A 25,569-nucleotide genomic window follows, 5' to 3' on the forward strand; every position below is an offset into this window, starting at 1 on the left:
CTGGACGCCGGCCTCGCTGCCCCGCTGCCTCGTCGCCACGCTCGAGAGAGAGGGGCATAGGAGAGGAAAGAGGAAAAGAGAGGAGAGAGGGTGAGGGCACGTGGGCGGGGCCCATATGAAAAGAGAGGATAGAGGGAGGTGGGAGACTGAAAGTGGGCCAACAGTGAGAAAAAGTAACCGCCGGCACACCCAGCTGCCCCTCGGGGGGCTGGGTTCGGGGTGGGTTTGCCGGCGTCGTTTTTCTCCAAATTCGGCGAAAAGTGAGGCTTTGGGGGCGTGAGTGGGAGGATTTTTTTACCGTCAGTGCTAGAAAAATGGCCTGGGGGCGTTCCTGGGGGCGTGGGTGGAGATGCTATTAGATATCCGTTTTTGTGTACCCTTATATTAGCTTTGTTTAAAATCATTTTTTTACAAAAATTTCATCAAGTTTGTAAAACAAAACATACACACCATCAAATCAATACCATTGGTTTCATCATTGAAATATTGTCACATTATATAAATTTGTTATTGTAAATATTTATATTGTTGTCTATAAACTTGATCAAATGTTACAAAGTTTGACTTCAGGCAAAGCTAATATATAAAGTAAATAAATATCAACAAAGGGAGCATGTTTCTTTCGAAAATCTCAATGGCCTCCATCCAAGGTGCATGTGGTCAAGACCTTTGACTTGGTCTCATGGTCTATATATGTTTCAATATGATGTGTGCTAAGGTCTTTGGTCAGTGTTGGAGTGAGTGGATCATCATGCAAGAGCGGAGCTCTATCAATTGAGTTATATTCCCTCTCCATCCTCCACCAAGTGAAGTATGCATGAAAGAGTCGAATACTTCTTCAATTTTTTTCCCTGACGCAGACTTAGCTCATAATACTTGTGAATCTGGGTAAACAACCACATTTTGTTTATTACCATTGGGATATACAATAAGGAAACCCTTATTTGTGTTTCTTTTCATTATTGCCATGGATCAGCTTCAATGGATGCTTAAACTATATAGTTTTTGAATTTATATAAACTAAAGTATGCTCTCAATTTTAGGTAATGGACCAACAAACGAAAAATATACTGCAAAATTAAGTAGCTCAATTAAAACGGATTACACCATTGTGAACGCAAGAAGGTACAACCCTCACCCTATCTCTTAGCGTGGCCGAAAGGAGAAGGATAACAACGGTGAGGGCGACGATGCAGGGTCCAATACTTTTTCTAGGGATTGAGATGAGAAGGAGGAGCACCCGTTGCTATGGTAATGACCACAACGACGGAAGAGGAGCAATCTCAATGATGTTGATGATGGCGACAAGGGAGATCGCTCACGGCAAAGCGGTTGCAACGTCGACCTTTCCCGAAGCGCCTCCTCAATATTGCCGTTCTCTATCCCGTAGTCACCTTTCTTCGGGTGTAGCTCAAGTTGTTGTTATCTCATGGACCTTTGGACTTCTCACACAACCCATGGTAGTGCCCACCAAAACAGATCACACATTTCTTAAAAAAAACAAATCACACATCGACATGTGAGATTCACATGTAATCTGCATTTCATAACTACGGGCCATATGGGTGGCCACGCCCCATGTAGCCCTTTTATAAAAGAAAGAAGTATAGTTATCCCCCTCAAATCCACATTGATGGATCCATAACCCCCTGAACTCCAATACCATATAATTTACCCCCTCAAATTGTCAAAACCGGATAAATCAAGCCCCATAATGGTTTTGGGTCACATTGAAATCGGTTTTGAGTGCTGACCAAAGTCAACATAGATAAGCCAGAGGATTAAATTTTCTTTTTGCCAAGCGGCACCATAGCTTCGACTGCTCCGCCGCCGAGGGAGAGCACGGCGCCCGGCGCAACCGTCCGCGAATTCGACGAGACACTCAGCAACGTCAAGTGCGACCACATCGGCGTTGGCGAGGAGCACGGCTTTGTGCCCGGTCGTGTCGCGCGGGTGTTGTGCAGCTTGTTCGTTCTTGCCGGAACGATCAATCTACCCGGCGGCTATGTAGTTGTGCGTGTGTATCTGACCGACTCCATTTGCCGAAGGCTTCTCCTCACGGATTAGCCTCACAACGTCGTCACACGCGAGCTAAAAGTGTCGGCCCAAGTTGATTTTCGGTCTTATGGGCCTTTTGTTTATTTAGTTTAAAAATGCCAAAAAGGCCCTAAAAATAGCACGTGGATCGTGCCGGGCCGGGCTTAAAAGCACGGCCCATATTGCCCAGGTATGGTTACCGGGGGTTTTTTCTTTCTTTTTTCCCTTTTTCTTTTCTCTCGTATATTTCCCCCGCAGATGAGAACCCCTGCAACTCTCGAACCGGCGAACGGCGGCGCCGCGCGGCCGCGCAGGTCGGATAGCCAGACGCGACCGCTACTGCCGCAGTCAGGTGATCACCGCATCCTCGCCTCCGGTTCCTTACCTTACTCTTTACTCCGCCCGCGTTAGCCGCATTTCAGCTTGCTCGTTGCGCCGCGTTACTGCAGGCGTCGCCGCCGCCGCCGCTGCGCGAGAGGTCTGCTCCGGTGATAAGGGTGCCTCTAAGCCATTGAAATGACGGAGGAAGCCGAATCTCCTGGCAGCATTCAAACGCTGTAGGTAGGTTATTGGTCTCGGTATGGGTGCCTCTTGCAGGTCTGCCCCTGCTAGGTTTCAGGATTTAGCTGGCATACACATCACATGGTAGGTTGCGACTTGTAGTGGACGAGGTCACCACAGAGACTTGTTGATGGGTCGGGCCTTAGCATTTGGTGGCAGTTTTGGTGTTCTAACTACCCACTTTGCAAGTCCTATTTCCAATCTGTTTTGTGGGTGATGTTCTCGAACCATTTGTTCGCTTAGCCCACTGTTTGGACCATGGAATTGGCCAACTTCACGATTTTACCCGTGTTGATTCAGTATTCAGTACTTATGTTTCCGCCACGGTGACCCCATGATTGTCTCCTACTAGTAATGGCCAAAATGTTTTCAGTTTGTCTGCTCTTTCTATGCACAATTTGGAAGGAGAATGTTGGAGATCGATGAACCGAGCAACTGCTCAGTATCATTACTCATGGCACACACAGTTTGTGTTGCGAAGAGGGGAAGCGGAGATGAATTACAAGATTCCCGTATAGGGCCGTGTCACAATCTGTACAAAAGAACTAATCAAACTAGTGAGCACAGAACTCGCTGCTCTTGCTTATATAAACTATAAGATCTACTCTGCGCATTGCAGCATAATTTGCTATCTACATTCTGAGCTAACTGAATTTTGCTTCTGAAGGTTAGCGTCTATGCTGTTCAGGAAAGATACCACCTCCTGTATGGCTGGCCTCACGCCAGGATTGTGGTTGACACACTGGCAAGCAATTTCAAGCACCTTCAGCATCTGCTCTTCATATCCTGTGCCTCGAAGTGTTGGATCCAGGACTTCAATCTGCTTCCCTTTGGATCTCATCTCCTGTACCCACTTGACAAGCTCTTTTGACCTGGGACAGATTTGAACAGGCCGCCTCCCCGTTACCAGTTCAAGCAGGACCACACCAAAACTGTACATATCACCTCTCAATGTAGCCACCCATCCTTGGCCGTACTCTGGGGGGATGTAACCGAGAGTACCAACCAACTCAGTTGTCACATGAGTTCTGTTGGGGAAGATCAATCTGGATAACCCAAAGTCTGCAACATAAGCTTTGAATTCCTTGTCTAGTAGGATGTTGCTCGACTTGATATCACGGTGAACAATGTGAGGCTTGCATACATCGTGGATGTAAGATAGACCCTGGCTTGCTCCTTGTGCAATCTTCAGCCGTATCGGCCAGTCAAGAAATGAGTTGTCATCAGTGTCCCTGTTGTGAAGCCAATCATCCAGGCTACCGTTCTCCATGTAGGAGTATATCAGTAGTCTTGAATCTCCCTGTATGCAGTAACCCCAGAATGGTACAAGATTGTCATGCTCTGCCGTGGAGAGTGCATTAACCTCTGCACTGAATTCCCTTTCCATCAGACACATTTCACTATTGAGCTTTTTTATGGCGACCTTTGAGCCATCAGGTAGCTCAGCCTTGTAGACTAGCCCATAACCTCCACAGCCAATGATATGATCCTTGTCAAAGTTCTTTGTAGCCTTCAGGAGATCCGTCAGTGTGAGTTTGTTTTGTTCTCCCTTGCCTCGTGGAACTATCACCAAGGAGTATTCTGAATTGAGATTTGAAGATGTTGCCTCTATGTCATTGTTGTTGTTGCTCTGCCTTTTGCTCATGAAATTTGTACCCCTGAGCAAGACAAGGAGACGAGCCAGCAAGAAAAGAACGGCCACCCCTCCAAAAAACACACCAAATGCAAGTGCAAAGACACCCTTCTTTTTCTTTCTTCTCTGGGTGATCAGAGGTGTTTCAGCTGAGCCGCAATGGTTCACAAGCATATGACCGCACAATTTTGGGTTGCCATCAAAGCTAGAATTTGGAAACGTGCTAAGCTGGCCCACAGCTGGAATAGACCCTTCTAGGTCATTATTGGAAATGTTGAATTTCGAAAGGAAGTGCAGATTGTTTAGTGCAGCTGGAATTGTACCAATGAGATGATTACCAGACAAATCGAGCGCCTGCAGGTTCGTGAGGTTGCAGATGGCTTCTGGGATCTCTCCAGATAGTTGGTTGGAGCTCAGGTTGAGGGAAACGAGTCCTTTCAACTGGCCAATCTTCTCAGGTATCACACCAGTGAAGTTATTCATCCCTAGATTCAGTACTTTAGGAAAAGCACTGGGCATGCGATATTGCATAAATGGGCTCTTATTATAAACAGGCAGCTCAAAGACCTTTGGTGCAGTTTTGTCTGACTTCAGCATTGGCATCTCCATTAAGGCACTTGGAATTTCCCCTGTAAGGCTGTTGTTTGTTATGTCTAGATAGAAGAGCAAGTTTAGGCTGCTGATCCAGTCAGGTATTGACCCAGTGAGGTGATTGTTGTGTAAAAATAACATCTCCAAATTCGGTAGCTTTGATAACCAATGAGGAATTGTTCCAGACAATGAACAATCATTCATCGAGAAAACCTGAAGACTCTCAAAACCATCAATGTTGATATCCTCTGGCATGGTCTCGTGCATGAAGTTGAATCCAAGAAGAAGGGTGGTGAGGCTCCTGGAACTCCGAAGGATCTGAAGTGTGCTTGTGATATTTGTAAGGGAGTTATTAACAAGTGATAGGAATGCGAGGGACTTCAGATTGCCTATTCTTTCTGACAACTGGCCATGGAAATTGTTACTAGATAGCCGTATTGCAGTCAGCCGGCTGCAGGAGTATATGCTTTCTGGAACTGTGCCGGTGAAGTTGTTGTAGAGAAGATCCAAAACTTTCAGATTGGGCAGGCTTGTGAAGTTGATCTTGGTAAGTTCTCCAATGAACTGGTTGCTCTTGAGGTCAATTGTTACGAGATTTGTGCAGTTGCTCAGAGCTGATGGCAGCTCCCCTGACATGTGGTTGTGTTCCAAATGCAGCTCCTCCAATCTCTTCAGGTCACCTATAGACTCTGGAATACTGCCGTTGAACTCATTCCCCCCAAGATCAAGGGTGACCAGATTTGTTAGCCTGCTGATGCCATTGACAGCTCCTTCTAAACCATTGCTAGGCAACGAGAGGTGCTCTAACGAGGTAACTTTGAAGAGCTCATCTGGAAGAGTCCCATTGAGGTTGTTGTAGCCAGCACCGAGCAGTTCCAGGACGGAGCAATTACTGAGCCCTGGAGGGATATTTCCACTGAATTCGTTAAAACTGAGTTCGAGCACGGCCAAAGATGGCGCACTCACACAGGGGGTAACTGGTATCTTCCCAGTAAAGCTGTTGGTGCTGGCATTGAGCGCGACCAGGCTCTTCATCACCTCCCATATAGCAGATGGAAACTTTCCTGTAAACAGGTTGCTCGAGATGTTGAGTACCTTCAGAGGCAGCACAGGTGCTGAAGGTGGCAGCTCGCTCAGGCCTCCAGTCAGGCGGTTGAAGCTGACGTCAAGGACAACGATGCTGCTCGATGCCACCAACTCCAGCGGCAAGCCGCCGGACAGCGAGTTGCGTGACAGGTTGAGGCGTTGGAGCCCGGTGAGGTTGCCCAGGGACGGCGAGATGGACCCCTCGAGGCCTCGAGAAGCCAGCGAAACATCGGTGACCGCCCCATCGGGACCGCCGCAGGTGATTCCATCCCACGTGCAGCAGTCCGTGTCCCTCCGCCAGGCCGCCGCAAGCCCGCCGTCCCGCGAGAGCCCAGCGAGGAGCTGGAGGAGGGAGCTCCTCTCCTGCGCCGTGCAGGAGCTGGCCGGAGAGGCCAAGGAGACGAGCAGCAGCAAGATCGCCAAGCCAAGGAAAGGCCTGCTCCTGTTTGGGCAATGGTGTGGCTGCATCTGCATGGCTTTCTGAGGAAGCTAGCAAAGGGAACCAATGAATGGGCTGCTGGTGAAGAAAGAGCACGAGATGAACGGGACACAAGCAGCTCACGGCTCCTTTTTGTTTGATCCTCTCTCCTCAGGTCGCTCTCAGGCGAAGGAAAGAGAAATGGGTCAAGGATTGGCTGCTATTGCCTATCTGGTGCATCATCGTCCACGTTCACACCTTGACATTTTCGCCGGGGCCGCCTGCGATTGCCTGTCGGTAAGTTGACTTTGTGCTCATGAATTGCTGTGTTGATAGTTAGCAGGCATCCATGATTAAGTACTTAATAACCTGTTGCTGCATGCTTTTAGTTTAATTGATCTCACATCACTTCTCCTAACCTGGCGTGTTAATACTTGGCAGTCATTCTTGATCAAGTCCTAATGGTCTGTTATGTTATGTCGAGCGTTTAATTTACTTGATCTGACATCGCTCTCCTAACTGGATTACCTTATCTTGTTCTTCTGTGTTGTTTGGTGACAGAAACTGAAGAGTAAATTCACCTCCTGATACATCCCTTTTGCCCATGAGATGAAACCGTTTTCAGTATGTGATCGGTGAGGCAGCAGCATCCAGAGGGAACTGCATAGCTGAACGCCGCCGGCAATATCGCGGTCAACGCGTGCGTGCGCATATGGTTTTGTATAAGAGCATCCAAGTGGAGGGCGATCGTGTGAGCATGATTTTGGAGAAGGCGCGGGTGGAGGGCAATGCGACACGCTGAGCAGATCAGCGGAGATATGCTGCTTTTGGATACATGCATATTTTCTATGCATTTATCTGCGTTTTTAGACTCTAATGTTGGTAGTTGGTCTGTCTAGGGCATATCTAGATGTGCCCTAATTATTGCACATCTGAGTGCTCAATCAAACTAGAAAGAAAAAGAAAAAAGACAAAAGAAAATGCTTGCACAAATCTTAGTGTAAAATCAATGATATAGGACTTATATGTGCAATACTTATAGCACATCTAAATGTGCTTTAGCAAAACTGATGTTGGTAATGGTTGGAACAGGCGTGTTTCTGATTTCAAGTTGGACAGTTGGTTCTTTGTTTTGTGGCTCTGCATCATCAGTCGCGGTCGGTATAGTGAATATCCTGCGCAAATGGGCCAGCAGCACACTAGCAGCCCAAAATTATAGAAAATGCAGTCGCAATTGTTTACTTTGCAGACAGCTAATCGGATCCTGTCGATGTGTCAGTAGGCGTCCAAGCGATCGAGTTGTACATTGTGATTGGTCTGGCCAACTGTCAAAGGTCAACTTGACAGGCTCCACGCGGCTCCCTGGCTGGCTGGCTCCTGGCTGGACTGTCTTGTGAGAAAACAAACAGTGGCTGCTTTCAGTTTTTGTTTTCATATAAAAGGGCTGCTTTGAGCTATCAAAGGAAAAAAAAGACCGTTTCTTGAACCACAAGGGGGCGCACATGAATGAACACGTGCACCTACAAATGAACAGAATAATTCTACTTCATGAGGCGCGTAATAAAACGTTGAAGAGATGTTTGATCTCGGGCGGGATGGAGCACAATTCAGAGAAAGGATCGCTACGGTGCATGGGACGGTAATCCGGCGAAATTTGGACCTGCCTTTACGACACGGGACAGGTATCTTTTGGTCGGCTGTGAGGAGCTTTTCTCATGGCCATTTTTGTCACCTCCGACGGGGACTTTCCTCTTGCCTTCGGTGGCTCTAGGATGTGTTCGGTTTGAGGTTAATCCATGAGCATAATTGGCTTGGTGCCAACAATAGGCATGCCAATGTTTGACATTGTGCCAAATGTTGGCTACTATTTGGTTGGTTACCTAGTTGTCTTCCTATCTCAAATAAAATTGTAATAGTTGGCAAGTATTGGTATTGCCAATATTTGGCAATGTCAACATTTGGCTAGTCAAATATTGGAAGCAAACCAATCATGCTTCATATTTTGTTTGGTCTGAAGGATGAAATATGATTGGGTTAGTGATTAAAGTGTTTGATTTAAGGGACGTGTGACGAATATGGGTTGTAGTGACCTTTTTGACTTGGGTGGTGAGATTACCCCACAATTTGCAAATTTTCAATGTATAAGGCAAAAAATATGATATGTACAACAATAATTTCGAAATTTAGTTATTCCATGCTGTACCAAAACAATATTACAAAGTAACTTGAACTTCAACTCAATATGATATTGAGAGACGTTATAAGTGTTGGGAAACATTGCATGAAAACAAAAACAATTTCTACGCACACGCAATGATCTATTCATGGAGATGCATAGCAACGAGGGGAAGAGTGTGTCTACGTACCCTCGTAGACCATAAGCGGAAGCGTTTCACAACGTGGTTGATATAGTCGAACTTCTTCGCGCTTCAACCGATCAAGTACCGAATGCAGGCCACCTCTGTGTTCTGCACCCGTTCAGCTCGGTGACGTCCCTCGCCTTCTCGATCCAGCAAGACGTTGAGGTAGTAGATGAGTTCCATTAGCACGACAGCATGGTGATAGTGACGGTGAAGTGATCTCCGCAGGACTTCGCCTAAGCACTACAAAAATATGACCGGGTATAAATGGTGGAGGCAGACGCTGCACATAGCTAACAATTGATCTCTTGTTTACTAGGCGCTTCCCTCCCACATATATATAGGTGGGAGGGAGGGAGGGGCAGCCAAAGGAGGCACCCAAGTAGGAGGAATCCTACTTGGAGTCCCTCCCAAGCGCGCCCCCTGCCTTATATAGGTGCAGGGGAAAGGCAGGGGAGGGCGGCGCCCCCCTTCCTTTCTCCCATGAGAGGGAAAGGCAGGAGGGGCTAGCACTCCCCCATTTCCTTCCCTTAGGGAATGATGTCCAAAGAAGGGGCGCACCTGGGGCTGGTTTGTTTCCCCTTTGGCCCATTAGGCCCATATCTTTGCCGAGGGTGCCCGAAACTCCTTTTCGGTGACCTGATAAGTACCCGGTACCCTCCAAAACACTTTCGGTATTCGAATACCATCGTCATATATATCAATCTTTACCTCTCAACCATTTTGAGACTCCTCGTCATGTTTGTGATCTCATCCGGAACTCCGAACAACATTCGGTCACCAAATCACATTACTCATATAATATTATATCATCATCGAACGTTAAGCGTGCGGACCCTACGAGTTCGAGAACTATGTAGACATGACCGAGACACCTCTCTGGTCAATAACCAATAACGGAACCTAGATGCCCATATTGGCTCCTACATATTCTACGAAGATATTTATTGGTTGAACCGTTATGACAACATACGTAATTTCCTTTTTCTATCGGTATGTTACTTGCCCGAGATTTGATCATCGGTATCTTCATACTTCCTCCGTCCATAAATACTTGTCCTAGAAATGGATGTATCTAGACTTATTTTAGTTATAGATACATCCATTTTATCCATTTTGAGGACAAGTATTTTCAGACGGAGGGAGTACCTAGTTCAATCTCGTTACTGGCAATTCTCTTTATTTGTTCTGTAATACATCACCTCGTGACTAACTCCTTAGTCTTTTGCTTGCAAGCTTATGATGTGTATTACCGAGAGGGCCCAGAGATACCTATCTAATACTCGGAGTGACAAATCCTAATCTCGATCTATGCCAACTCAACAAACACCTTCGGATATACCTGTACAACATCTTTATGATCACCCAGTTACGTTGTGACGTTTGATAGCACACAAGGTATTCCCCCGGTATCCGGGAGTTGCATAATCTCATAGTCGAAGGAATATGTATTTGACATGAAGAAAGCAATAGCAATAAACTGAGCGATCATAATGCTAAGCTAACAGGTGGGTCTTGTCCATCACATCATTCTCCTAATGATGTGATCACATTGTCAAATGAGAACACATGTCTATGGTTAGGAAACCTTAACCATCTTTGATCAACGAGCTAGTCTAGTGAAGGCATACTAGGGACATGGTATTTGTTTATGTATTCACACATGTATTTAAATTTCCGATCAATACAATTCTATCATGAATAATAAACCTTTATCATCAATAAGGAAATATAAAATAACAACTTTATTATTGCCTCTAGGGCATATTTACTTCAATTAGAACTATCATAGTTCAACTTTCCATTTTTACGTATGTGGCCGGTGTATTGCCCTGCCCAAGCCACTAGGATGTTCTTCCACCTCCAATGCATGCAATCAATACTCCCAAGCATTGTCGGTCATCCTTGAACTTGTTTCAGACGGGCTTAAGCATCGCTATTGGTGAGAAAGTCTCATCCTAGTCAACTCCTTGAACTTGTCGAAAACCTTTTTGCACAAGTCGAGCTTTATAGAGAGTGATATTACCATCAACGTCCGTCTTCCTCTTGAAGATTTATTTATTCTCATTGGCTTACCGATCATCGGGCAAGTCCACCAAAGTCCACACTTTGTTCTCATACATGGATCCTATCTCAGATTTCATGACATCAAGCCATCTGTCGGAATCTGGGCTCATCATAGCTTCTTCATAGTTTGTAGGTTCGCCTTGGTCTAGTAACATGACTTCTAGAACAGGATTACCATACCACTCTAGTGCGGATCATGCTCTTGTCGACCTACGAGGTTCTGTAGTAACCTGATCTGAAGTTTCATGATCATTATCATTTGCTTCCTCTCTGATTGGTGTAGGCATCACGGGAATGTTTTTTTAATGATATGCTACTCTCCAATTCGAGAGAAGGTACAATTACCTCATCAAGTTCTACTTGCCTTCCACTCACTTCTTTCGAGAGAAACCCCTTCTCTAGAAACGACCCAAACTTAGCAACAAAGATCTTGCCTTCGGCTTTGTGGTAGAAGGTGTAACCAATAGTTTCTTTAGAGTATACTATGAGGATGCACTTCTATGGTTTGGGTTTGAGCTTATCTGGCTGAAGCCTTTTGACATAAGCATCGCATCCCCAAACTTTAAAAAACGGCAGCTTAGGTTTCTCGCCAAACCACAGTTCATACAGTGTCGTCTCAACGGATTTAGATGGTGCCCTATTTAACATCAATGCAGCTGTCTCTAATGCATAACCCCAAAAAGACAGTGGTAAATCGGTAAGAGACATCATAGATCACACCATATCTAACAAAGTGTGGTTACGACGGTTTGACACACCATTATGATGTGGTGTTCCAGGTGGCGTGAGTTGTGAAACTATTCCACATTGTTTAAATGAAGGCCAAACTCGTACCTGAAATATTCGCCTCCACGATCAGAACGTAGAAACTTTATTTTCTTGTTATGATGATTCTCCACTTCACTCTGAAATTCTTTGAACTTTTCAAATGTTTCAGGCTTGTGTTTCATTAAGTAGATATACCCATATCTGCTCAAATCATCTGTGAGGGTATGAAACATAACGATACCCACCGCGTGCTTCAATACTCATCGGGCTGCATACATCGGTATGCATTATTCCCAAGCTCACTCCATTGTTCCGGAGAACGGAGTTTTAGTCATTTTGCCATCAGGCACGGTTCGCAAGTATCAAATGACTCATAATCAAGTGATTCCAAAATCCCATTTGCATGGAGTTTTTTCATGCGCTTTACACCAATATGACCTAAACGGAAGTACCACAAGTATGTTGTGCTATCATTATCAACTTTGCATCTTTTGGCATCAATATTATGAATATGTGTATCACTACGATCGAGATTCAATAAACCATTTGCATTGAGTGCATGACCTTAGAAGGCTTTATTCATTTAAACAGAACAACAATTATTCTCTGACTTAATGAATAACCGCAATAAACATGATCTAATCATATTCATGCTCAACGCAAACACCAAATAATATTTATTTAAGTTCAACACTAATCCCGAAGGTAGAGGGAGTATGCGATAGTGATCTTATCAACCTTGGAATCACTTCCAGCACACATCGTCACCTTGCCATTAACTAGTCTTTGTTTATTCTGCAACTTCTGTTTCGAGTTACTAATCTTAGCAACTGATCCGTTATCAAATACCCAGGGGTTACTATGAACACTAGTAAAGTACACATCAATAACATGTATATCAAATATACCTTTGTTCACTTTGCCATCCTTCTTACCCTCCAAGTATTTGGGGTAGTTCCGCTTCTAGTGACCATTCCCTTTGCAGTAGAAGCACTCAGTTTCAGGTTTAGGTCTAGCTTTGGGCTTCTTCACAGGAGTGACAACTTGCTTGTCATTCTTCTTGAAGTTCCCTTTCTTTTTTTTCTTTGACCTTTTTCTTGAAACTAGCGGTCTTGTTAACCATTAACACTTGATGCTCTTTCTTGATTTCTACCTTCGCGATTTTAACATCGCGAAGAGCTCGGGAATCTTTTTCGTTATCCCTTGCACATTACAGTTCATCACTAAGTTCTAGTAGCTTGGTGTGACTAGAGAAATTTGTCAATCACTATCTTATCTGGAAGATTAACTCCCACTTGATTCAGGTGATTGTAGTACCCAGACATTCTAAGCACATGCTCACTGGTTGAGCTATTCTCCTCCATCTTGTAGGCAAAGTACTTGTCAAAGGTCTCATACCTCTCAACACGGGATGAGTCTGAAATACCAATTTCAGCTCTTGGAACATTTCATATGCTTCATGGCATTTAAAAATGTTTTTGAAGTCCCAGTTCTAAGCCGTAAAGCATGGCGCACTAAACTATCAAGTAGTCATCATTACGAGCTTGCCAAACATTCATAACATCTGTATCTGCTCCTGCAACAGGTCTGTCACATAACGGTGCATCAAGGACATAATTCTTCTGTGCAGCAATGAGGATAATCCTCGGATCACAGACCAAGTCCGCATCATTGCTACTATTATCTTTCAACTTATTGTTCTCTAGGAACATATGAAAAATAAATGGGGAGCTACATCGCGAGCTATTGATCTATGACATAATTTGTAAATACTATCAGGACTAAGTTCATGATAAATTAAGTTGATACGTGATCCAAATCAACTAACCCATGTCCGATCATCACATGAGACGGGGTAGTTATCAATGGTGAACATCTCTATGTTGATCATATATACTATATGATTCACGTTCGACCTTTTGGTATCCAGTGTTCCGAGGCCATGTTTGTACATGCTAGGCCTGTCAAGTTTAACCCAAGTATTATGCATGTGTAAAATTGTCTTACACCCGTTGTATGTGAACGTAGAGTCTATCACACCCGATCATCACGTGGTGTCTCGAAACAATTAACTGTAGCAACGACGCATACTCAGGGAGAACACTTTTACCTTGAAATTTAATGGAGGGATCATCTTATAATGCCATCGTCGTTTTAAGCAAAATAAGATGCATAAAAGATAAACATCACATGCAATCAAAATATGTGACATGATATGGCCATCATCATCTTGTGCTTTTGATCTCCATCTCCAAAGCATCGTCATGATCTCCATCGTCACTGGCTCGACACCTTGATCTCCATCGTTGCGCCATGGTCGTCTCGCCATCTATTGCTTCAACAACAATTGCTAACGCATAGCGATAAAGTAAAGCAATTACATGGCGCTTGCATTTCATATAATAAAGAGACAACCACAAGGCTCCTGCCGGTTGCCGATAAATTACAAAACATGATCATCTCATACAATAACGTATATCACATCAAGTCTTAACCATATCACATCACAACATGCCCTGCAAAAACAAGTTAGACGTCCTCTACTTTGTTGTTGCAAGTTTTACGTGGTTGCTACAGGCTTCCAGCAAGAACCGTTTGAGGGAGTCCTGGATTAAGGGGTCCTCGGACGGCCGGACTATTAACATGGGCCGGACTTGATGTGGCCACTAGAGGTTCTTTGGCTACGACACGGAGTAGAGGAAACAAAGTGTTGTTTGCGCAGGAGAAGAAGAATGACAAAGGGATACTGGGAATTGCACCGTGTGCTCAATCTGCTAGCATAAATTGTTGTGGCGAAATTCCTGTCAAGTTAGTAGTGCCAGAGGAGGTGAAACCAAATTTTCGTATGCCAAGCTGGGTGATGATCGGTGCAATTCTAATCCAAGTGCCATAACACATCTAAAGGCTATTTGGAAAGGATGTGCATATAGTCCTTATTTCCTACATAGTCATATTAGTAGTTGCGTTGTCAAGTGGGGTACTAGTCCGTTTTATAATCCAACAGGTGATCAACGTGGCCGAATATTTTATTAGGTAATTTGTAATTAGTTCAAATCAGAGATAGAGTCTGTTAGAATCTAAAAATAGAACTATGAGTCGGTTTGGTCTACGTACGTCTCGCCTATATAATGGGCTGGCTTCGGACGTGTACGGGGATTGGTTTTTAGGGAGGAATCAAATAAAGAAATCAGAAAACGCCTTGTGTCAGGGGCACCAACATGATGAGTTTTTGCGATCCATGACAAGGGATACGTCGCTGCTACGTCGTGATTGACCTGGTGTTAATTTTTGACGCAAGCCCATTTTCTTCGGTTTCTTCTCTCTAGTAAGATCCGAAGGCTTCTTCTTCCGCTACTAATTATCTTCAACTACTGCTGCTATCGTTCGTCGTGTTTCATCTAGTACCGTGAAAGATCGGACTGTCTTCACGCACGAATTAGCATCTTGCTAGTTTGTGTCTCATCAAGTGGTATTCAGAGCTAAGGTTGTTCACGGTATTGTCTTGATCAAGATGTCGACCTCGGTCAACAAGGAAGACGAGGTTGATGCTGATTCTCAGGAAATTGTACGCCCAGTGTACGTGGATGATATTCCTCAAAATATTCAGGATAGTTTTGACCACACATGCAACTACATCAAGCAATGTCATGATGCGCTCGGCAAAAGGATAGATGTTCTGATCACTCGGTTCGATGGTTTGGCAGACATCATCAATATGCCGGCAACGAATTCTGCACCACCACAGACTGCTCCGGCTGCTCCACTGCGTTATGCACCACCGGCTCGCGACGGACATGCCGGCGTGCATGATCGCCGTTTGGCGGCACCTCATGTTGGAGATGATGGTCTTGATGATGGTGTTGACCAGGCATCAGGGTACGCTCCACGACCACGACACTATGAGCCTTGTCCTGAAACATCCGTTCGTGGTGGAGTGCATGACCGAGTTGGTCAAGTTGTGCGTGTGCCTTTGGACGATGGAATTGGGCGCATAAAAATTTCAATCCCTTCGTTCTCCGGCAAGTGCGAACCAGAAGGCTATTTGGAGTGGGAGATGCGTGTTGATCAAATTTTTGATGCCCATCATTATAGCGAGGAGAAGAAAGTTCAACTTGCTGGAATTGAGTTCACCGGTTACGCGCTAATTTGGTGGAATCAAATTTTTCGTTCAAGACATCGCCCGACGACTTGGCGAGGTATGAAAGAATTCATGAGGCGACGTTTTGTTCCTGAGCACTATAAAAGAGATATGTATAACAAGTTGCAGCGGCTCTCTCAAGGTAATATGAGTGTTGATGAATATTATAAGGAGATGGAATTGCTTATGATACGTACAGGGACAATGGAGGATCAGGAGGCGACCATGGCACGTTTCTTTAACGGGCTAAATATCGAGGTGCAGGATCGTGTTGAGATGGTGGTCTACTACAACATACAAGATCTTGTGCACCAAACTGTGCGTGCGGAACAACAGATTAAGCGGCGCCAAGTCAACACAGTTCCTAGTACCACTTTGAACACATGGCGACGCTCACAGTATAAGAGTGAGGATGTCGGTCCTAGCTCCAGGGCAACATCATCAAATCGCTCTCATGGTTCCGTGCAGAAGGATGCTTCAAAATCAGGACTGTCGATGGTTGATTCTAGTGCACAGTCGACCGGACGCACTAGTGACATAGAGTGTTTCAAGTGTGGAGGAAGGGGACATATGAAGCGTGAATGTCCTAATGAGAAAAGAGTGTTGCTCACGAGAGATGGCTATGCATCCGCTAGTGATGAAGAGGCAGTTTCTGACACTTCCAGTGAAAAATCTAAGGATGCTGAAAATGTGGTTGCGAGTTTTGAAGCTGCTGAGTCATATCCTTCACTAATGGTGCAATGAGTGCAAAAGGATCACATTCAGGATAAGGGGCAACGTTGGAATATTTTTCAGTCTGAGTGCAAAATTAACAATACCAAATGCAAGTTGATTATTGACGGTGGAAGCTACACAAATGTTGTTAGCAAGGGATTGGTGGATGCTTTAGGATTACGTATGTGGAAACACCCACAGTCCCATCGTGTCGAGTGGATGCATCACACTGGAAAGTTGAAGGTTACCCACAAGGTGCACATAAATTTTTCTGTTGGCGATTATACTGATATGGTTATATGCGACATTTTGCCAATGGATGCATGTCAGTTACTGTTGGGCAGGCCATGGCAATATGATAGTGGTGCCACACATGACGGGAGGTCTAATACTTATTCATTTTGGAATAACGGGAAACGACATGTGTTGCGACCAATGTTTGCCAATGCTATCAAGGTGGATGCTATTATTTCAGTTCCAAACAAAATTCTCAGAGCTACCACGAAACCGAGGACGGCTTCGTTTCAAGAGGGAGGGGATGATGTGGCCACTAGAGGTTCTTTGGCTACGACACGGAGTAGAGGAAACAAAGTGTTGTTTGCGCAGGAGAAGAAGAATGACAAAGGGATACTGGGAATTGCACCGTGTGCTCAATCTTCTAGCATAAATTGTTGTGGCGAAATTCCTGTCAAGTTAGTAGTGCCAGAGGAGGTGAAACCAAATTTTCGTACGCCAAGCTGGGTGATGATCGGTGCAATTCTAATCCAAGTGCCATAACACATCTAAAGGCTATTTGGAAAGGATGTGCACATAGTCCTTATTTTCTACGTAGTCATATTAGTAGTTGCGTTGTCAAGTGGGGTACTAGTCCGTTTTATAATCCAACAGGTGATCAACGTGGCCGAATATTTTATTAGGTAATTTGTAATTAGTTCAAATCAGAGATAGAGTCTGTTAGAATCTAAAGTTAGAACTATGAGTCGGTTTGATCTACGTACGTCTCGCCTATATAATGGGCTGGCTTCGGCCGTGTACGGTGATTGGTTTTTAGGGAGGAATCAAATAAAGAAATCAGAAAACGCCTTGTGTCAGGGGCACCAACGTGATGAGTTTTTGCGATCCATGACAAGGGATACATCGCTGCTACGTCGTGATTGACCTGGTGTTAATTTTTGACGCAAGCCCTTTTTCTTCGGTTTCTTCTCTCTAGTAAGATCCGAAGGCTTCTTCTTCCGCTACTAATTATCTTCAACTACTGCTGCTATCGTTCGTCATGTTTCATCTAGTATCGTGAAAGATTGGACTGTCTTCACGCATGAATTAGCATCTTGCTAGTTTGTGTCCCATCAGGACTATTGGGCTATGAAGATACAAGGCAGAAGACTTCTTCCCATGTCTGGATGGGACTCTCCTTGGCGTGGGAGGCAAGCTTGGCGATTCGGATATGTAGATTCCTTTCTCTGTAATCGACCTTGTATGACCCTAGCCCCCTCCGGTGTCTACATAAACCGGAGGGTTTAGTCCATAGGGAACAATCATAATCATATAGGCTAGACTTCTAGGGTTTTAGCCATTACGATCTCGTGGTAGATCAACTCTTGTAGTACTCATATTCATCAAGATCAATCAAGTAGGAAGTAGGGTATTACCTCCATATAGAGGGACCGAACCTGGGTAAACATTGTGTCCCCTGCCTCCTGTTACCATTATCCTTAGATGCATAGTTCGGGACCCCCTACCCGAGATCCGCCGGTTTTGGCACCGACATTGGTGCTTTCATTGAGAGTTCCGCTGTGACGTCGAAGATAGGATTGATGGCTCGCCTTGTTATCAAGGACAAAATCACCTCCGGAGGAGCCCTGGCCTCAGGCCAAACCCTCCGGCTGGGCGGCTTCACTATGACCGCCTGTTCGGCCGTCGGGCCGACGATGACTTCTCGGGTCATCGAAAATCACTTCCGCGTCAACTCAGAATACTCCAAACATATGGATCCGATGGAGTTGTCGTCTTTAAACGAACTCCTGGATCACATCGCTGCCTTGGGGGTCGCTACAGACTACGATCGGATTGGGCTTAAACTCGATCAGAGAGAAATTGAATCTCTGCCGATCACCCATCAGATAGCGATAGTAAAGGAGCAATACGACAACTCTTCCTCTATATTGAGGACAAACTATGTTCGGATTTCTGAGCTCATAGAGCAGCATACCCGTCCCCAGGAGGGTGTGCCCCGTACTCCGAACCTAGAGTCGGACAGTGGGCCTGAAAAATTGGTTGATATCCCAGAGCTCGAACAGTTAAGCTCGGAAGTTTCTCAAACCCCGGATCCTAGATTGGGTCAGGGTTCGGACTTAAATCCACCCACCCACCCAGATACACGCGATCTTATCCACATCAAACAGTAGTCTCAAGAAACGGTCCATCACTTTTGGGCCAGATTCCTCCTTGTCAAAGACAAGATCAAAGACTGCCGCGATGAAGACGCGATCTTATTATTATGCAAAAATTGCACGGACGAGGGAATCCTCAATGCCATCAACCGTCGTCACGTATTACACTTTGCTAACTTGGCAACCATAGTACAGAAGTATTGCGCAATGGAAAGCGCCTGGAAAACTCAGGCAGCTTCTTGGGAGCGACCGGCTTCCACTCAACCCCTTGTCCGGACAAAAAGGATGCACCCTCGTCGGTCACCTGATCCAATAGTAAAAAATAGAAGCCCATTACGAGGCGCGGAACCGTTCTGGAGGGATGGCTCGATAGGCCATGCAAAATACACACAACACCGGATACCATACCAACCCACAGCCTTAGAGCATGTTGGATACTCCCGCAAGTGGCCAAGAGTGGCGAGGATCTCCTCATCAAAAATACCGCAGAGCAACAACCCACGAAAGATAACGAACTCAGAGTATTGACAGTCTTCGAGACTTTCGCCTCAAATAATAGGCCTAAAAGGGCACTCCGCGGCCTTGCTGAAGTCTGCCAAGTCGCGGCGGTAAACCCCTGGAACGACACAACCATAACTTTTAATGCTAGTGACGAACCAAAATTCAGAACAGTCCGGGCACCTGCCGCCTTAGTCCTCAGTCCGATCGTGGACGACTTTCGGCTTACCAAAGTGCTCATGGACGACGGCAGTGGACTAAATCTCATTTACGAGGAAACTCTCAATAAAATTGAAATAGACAGGAGCCGCATTGAGCAAAGTAGCACGACCTTCCAAGGAATTATCCCCAGTTGGGAGGCACGGTGCGAAGGAAAAATCACACTCGATGTGGTATTCAGCACGCCGGAGAACTATCGATCCGAAGAGATAACCTTCCAAGTGGCCCCTTTCAATAGTGGATATCACGCCTTATTAGGGCGAGATGCATTCGCATGCTTCCAAGCTATACCCCATTACAAGTACATGAAGCTCAAGATGCCCGGGCCTAATGGTATCATCACTCTTGCAAGTGGTCCAGATATAGCACTCTGTGTCGAAAACAAAACTGCAGCCCTGGCCCTCGAAGCATTATATGAAGCCCTCGCGGCTGAAGAATTAACCGCACTACGCTCCATGGTGGATAGGGACGACGTGGTCCTAGACAAGCGACCCAAATCCACCTCCTTTAAACCAGCTGATGAAATAGTCAAATTTCAAGTCCACCCGACGGACCCCAAGAAGACAGCATCCATCGGAGCACAGCTAGAGCCAACGGTAGACACCGCACTGCGAGCGTTCCTACGTGAAAATTGGGACATATTTGCGTGGCACCCGCCGGATATGCCAGGGATCCCACGCAGGCTGGCCGAACACAGCCTAAATATACTGAAGGGATATAAACCGGTCAAGCAAACACTACAGTGCTTTTCCGAACCCAAACGACAAGCCATGGGGGAGGAGCTAGCCAAGTTACTCAAGGCTGGATTCATCAGAGAAATAGAACACCCGGACTGGCTAGCAAACCTGGTGATGGTACCAAAGAAGGATAAATCTTGGCGCATGTGTGTCGATTTCAAAGACCTCAACAAGGCCTACCCTAAGGATCCCTTCCCCCTACCCTGCATCGACCATATTATCGACACTATCGCAGGACACGACTCACTGTGTTTCCTCGATGCATACTCCGGATACCATCAAATCAAGATGAAGGAGTCCGATCAAGCTGTAACAGCATTTATTACCCCATACGGACCGTTCTGCTTCAACACTATGCCATTCGGACTAAAAAACGTCGGCGCCACCTATCAACGCATGATTCAAACATGCCTAGAAAAACAAATCCACAAGACAGTTGAAGCGTACCTAGACGACGTCGTCATCGAAACTAGGCACGTCGAGTCATTAATAGACAATCTGCATCTTACATTCGACAACCACCGTACATATGACATCAAGCTCAATTCGGAAAAATGTGTTTTTGGTGTTCCTGTTGGAAAACTGCTGGGCTTCATCGTTTCCGATAGAGGAATTGAGGCGAACCCAGCTAAAATCCGAGCTGCCACCCAACGGATTGGAGCCGCGAGCCTTGGTTCTGCATACTAGCACGAAAGACACGGTGGGCATGACCGCACAGGAAGCAGTGGCGTATAAAAAGCTCAAGGGTTTTTGTTCCAACATCATCAAGAAGTTGCCGCCTCCTCTGTTAAAAGAAGTGCAAGCGGCAAAGTTGAGGCCGGAGGCAACACCCTTCACTCCCAAGCGCACAACACGGGAAGCAAAGAAGACGGCCTCTGCTTGCCGTACCAAGGACAGCCCAGCAGAGAATGTGCTGCTACATGCACTTGGGATGGTGCCGGAAGATATGGTGGCGGATGATGGGATGGTACACGAGCTGCAGGCCTTGTTTGATTCTCCATTGCGTGAGCAGCACATCCGGGTTATCGCGGGGCTATTTGGCAAGACCTTGCCGGCAGTGCATGACGTGGAGGCAAGCAACACGGTGGTGCTGTGCTCACATTAGGCAGCTAGATTGGTGGTTGGTGTATACCCTCTCTCGATGGATATACACCCGCAGGTATTGTGCTGGAATGTGAGGGGACTCAACAATCCAGCCAAAAGGAAGGCCATTATGGAGTTTGTGGGAACGGTGAAAGTGAACTTGGTTTGCTTCCAAGAAATCAAAATGGTTGTAATGGATAAATATGTGGTAATGCAATGTTTAGGGCCATATTTTGATGGCTTTGCGTATGTGCTGGCGGTGGACACATGTGGTGGAATTTTATTAGCTTGGGATGGCTTGGTGCTAAAGGTGGATAACATCATGCTTAACACTAACTTCCTCGTGGACTGGGTGCATGTTAAAATGGGGGATCCATGGTGGATCACACTGGTGTATGGGCCACAAGGTGAGGACAGGAAAACAAAATTCTTGCAAGAGATCAGGGGCTGGCGGTTGGGAAGCTCGGGGTCGTGGATGTTGCTAGGAGACTTTAACATGATCATAAGAGCCACCGACAAAAGCAACTCCAACATTAACAGAAGGATGATGGGAAGATTCAGAGATTTTGTGAATGACCACGAGCTAAAGGAAATGTACATCCACGGACGGAGATACACATGGTCCAACGAGAGGGACACACCCACCTTGACCAAAATTGACAGGGTTTTGACGACCGTGGACTAGGAGCTAGACAACAAAAAGTACCCCCTACATGCGTTATCCACTGGGGTTTAGGATCATGCACTATTGCTGCTTACTACTAGTGCTAGTTTTTGTCCCAAGAGGCGCTTCCGGCTCGAGATGCTCTGGACTAAATTGGAGGGGTTTGAGGATGCAGTTTGAGAGGCCTGGAAGTGCAGCGATGAGATAGTTGACCCATACAAAAGGCTTGACGCCCTACTTAGGAACACAACGAGCTATTTTCAAGCCTGGGGACAAAAGAAGGTGGGCAACGTCAAGCTTTTGATGAGGGTGGCGAACTGGGTGATACACAGGATGGATATCGCGCAGGAGGGGCGGGCACTGGAAAGAGAGGAGCTATGGCCGTGTCGAAGTCTAAAGCAAGCTCTCCTAGGGCTGACAGCACTGGAACGCACCATCGATCGTCAACGTTCACGAATGAAGTGGTTGAAGGAGGGAGATGCTAACAACAAACTTTTCCAGGCCTTTGCTAATGGGTGGCATGCAAAAAACTTCATCACTCACATCACAAGAGAGGGGATTATCGTCTCGGATCAGGAGCAAAAGGAGGAAGCTTTCTTCTAGGCATATGAGAGGCTTATTGGGCAGGAGAAAGTGAGAGATCATTCCCTGGACCTGCAGTTCCTTGGGGTGCAGAATCACGATCTTCGGGACCTGGAGGAAATTATCACCGAGGAGGAAGTGTGGGCTGTCATTAAGGAACTTCCCCCTGATCGCGCTCCGGGACCTGATGGATACATTGCGGCTTTTTACCAAAAAGCTTGGCCAATCATCAAGAAGGATGTCATGGCAGTCATGTTGAAGCTTTACGTGGGGGGTGGAAGGGGTTTTGGGAAGCTGAATAAAGCACACATTATACTTATTCCCAAGAAACCAGACGCGGAGGAAATTGGTGACTTTCGGCCGATTAGCTTGACACATAGCATGCCAAAGTTCTTGCTAACCGGCTCCGGAAACTGATGCACATGATCGTTGAGGCCAATCAATTTGCCTTCATCAAGGAAAGGCACCTACATGACAACTTTCTCCTCGTAAGACAAGTGGCGAGGAGGATTCACGCACGGAAGATGCCCGGAGTGTTTCTGAAACTTGATATTTCAAGGGCATTTGACTCTTTGTCATGGCCTTTCCTCTTCAAGGTCATGACTGCCAAGGGGTTTGGCACGCGCTGGATGACTTGGGTGGTGATCTTATTGAAACTGCAACCACCAAGATGATTGTCAACGGTGTGGCTGGGAAGAGCTTTGGGCACGCGTGCGGGCTGCGTCAGGGCGACCCCATTTGGCCGCTGCTCTTTGTCATCGCAATGGATGTCCTGACGAGACTTATACAGAGAGCTATGGAGAACGGCGTGCTTAGTTCATTCCAAGGGATCACGGCCATGCAAAGAATCTCAATATACACTGACGATGTGGCCCTGTTTATCAAACCCACTACTATGGATCTGAAGGAGGCTCTAAAAGCATTTGGGGAGGCATATGGGCTAAGGGTCAACTACCAGAAGTCATCGACCGTTGTGATTAGGGGTGACTTGGAAGATAGACATAGGGTGGCCACGCTGCTCCATTGTGACCTGGCGGAGTTCTCGTGCTGGTACCTAGGCCAACAGCTAGCTATCAAAAGTTTGACGTGTGCAGATTGGTGGCCTATGCTTGACAAGGTTGGGAACTGCGCTCCCGCTTGGCAAAGGGGGCTGATCCTTCGCCCTAGCCGGCTGATTCTGGTGCAATCTATTGTTGGAAATATGCCCTAGAGGCAATAATAAAAGTATTATTATATTTCATTGTTCATGATAATTGTCTTTTATTCATGTTATAACTGTATTATCCGGAAATCGTAATACACGTGTGAATACATAGACCTCAATATGTCCCTAGTGAGCCTCTAGTTGACTAGCTCGTTGTGATCAACAGATAGTCATGATTTCCTGGCTATGGACATTGGATGTCGTTGATAACGGGATCACATCATTAGGAGAATGATGTGATGGACAAGACCCAATCCTAAGCATAGCACAAAGGTCGTTTAGTTCGTTTGCTAGAGCTTTGCCAATGTCAAGTATCTCTTCCTTAGACCATGAGATCGTGTAACTCCCGGATACCGTAGGAGTGCCTTGGGTGTATCAAACGTCACAACGTAACTGGGTGACTATAAAGGTGCATTACAGGTATCTCCGAAAGTAGCTGTTGGGTTGACACGGATCGAGACTGGGATTTGTCACTCCATATGACGGAGAGGTATCTCTGGGCCCACTCGGTAATGCATCATCATAATGAGCTCAAGGTGAGCAAAGTGTTGGCCACGAGATCATGCATTACGGTACGAGTAAAGTGACTTGCCGGTAACGAGACTGAACAAGGTATTGGGATACCGACGATCGAGTCTCGGGCAAGTAACGTACCGATTGACAAAGGGAATTGTATACAGGGTTTGATCGAATCCTCGACATCGTGGTTCATCCGATGACAAAATCGAGAAGCATGTGGGAGCCAACATGGGTATCCAGATCCCACTGTTGGTTATTGACCGGAGAACGTCTCGGTCATGTCTACATGTCTCCCGAACCCGTAGGGTCTACACACTTAAGGTTCGATGATGCTAGGGTTATAAAGGAAGTTTGTATGTGGTTACCTAATGTTGTTCGGAGTCCCGGATGAGATCCCAGACGTCACGGGGAGTTCCGGAATGGTCCGGAGGTAAAGATTTATATATGGGAAGTCCTATTTTGGCCACCGGAAAATGTTCGGGATTTTTCGGTATTGTACCGGGAAGGTTCTAGAAGGTTCCGGAGTGGGGCCCACCTGCATGGGGGGACCCACATGAACGTGAGTAGTGGGGGAAAGGCCCCACACCCCTGGTCAAGGCACACCAAGATCCCCCCTTAGAAGGAATAAGATCATATCCCGAAGGGATAAGATCAAGATCCCTAAAAAGGGGGGATAACAATCGGTGGGGAAGGAAATGATGGGATTTCTTTCCTCCCACCTTGGCCAACGCCCCAATGGACTTGGAGGGCAAGAAACCAGACCCTCCACCCCTATATATAGTGGGGAGGCGCATGGGAGCTAAAGACAAGCCAAGGCGCAGCCCCTCCCCTCCCCAACACCTCTCCTCCTCCGTATATGCTTGGCGAAGCCCTGTCGGAGTACTGTTGCACCAACTACACCACGCCGTCGTGCTGCCGTTGGAGCAATCTTCCTCAACCTCTCCTTCCCCCTTGCTGGATCAAGAAGGAGGAGACGTCTCCCATCCCGTACGTGTGTTGAACGCGGAGGTGCTGTCCGTTCAGCACTTGGACATCGGTGATCCGAATCACGTTCGAGTACGACTCCATCATCACCATCCCCTTGGCTAGCTTCCGCTCGTGATCTACAAGTGGTATGTAGATGCAAACTCTCTCCCTTGACTCGTTGCTTAGATGAACTCATAGATGGATCTTGGTGAAACCGTAGGAAAAATTTTAATTTTCTGCAACGTTCCCCAACAGTGGCATCATGAGCTAGGTCTATGCGTAGTTCTCTTTGCACGAGTAGAACACAATTTTGTTGTGGGCGTGGATTTTGTCA

At 46.1% G+C, this 25,569-nt stretch overlaps 1 protein-coding gene across 1 annotated transcript; it reads right to left on the reverse strand.

Annotated features, from left to right (window-relative positions):
- Positions 1-3,016: 3,016 nt before the first annotated feature.
- Positions 3,017-6,617, reverse strand: LOC119326118 (tyrosine-sulfated glycopeptide receptor 1-like). Its single transcript, XM_037599823.1, has one exon. It carries the CDS (start codon positions 6,380-6,382, stop codon positions 3,227-3,229), a length of 3,156 nt encoding a protein of 1,051 aa, XP_037455720.1. The 5' UTR covers positions 6,383-6,617; the 3' UTR covers positions 3,017-3,226.
- Positions 6,618-25,569: the final 18,952 nt, after the last annotated feature.

The sequence above is a fragment of the Triticum dicoccoides genome, chromosome 6B (genome assembly GCF_002162155.2).
Source record: "Triticum dicoccoides isolate Atlit2015 ecotype Zavitan chromosome 6B, WEW_v2.0, whole genome shotgun sequence".
NCBI lineage: Eukaryota > Viridiplantae > Streptophyta > Magnoliopsida > Poales > Poaceae > Triticum > Triticum dicoccoides.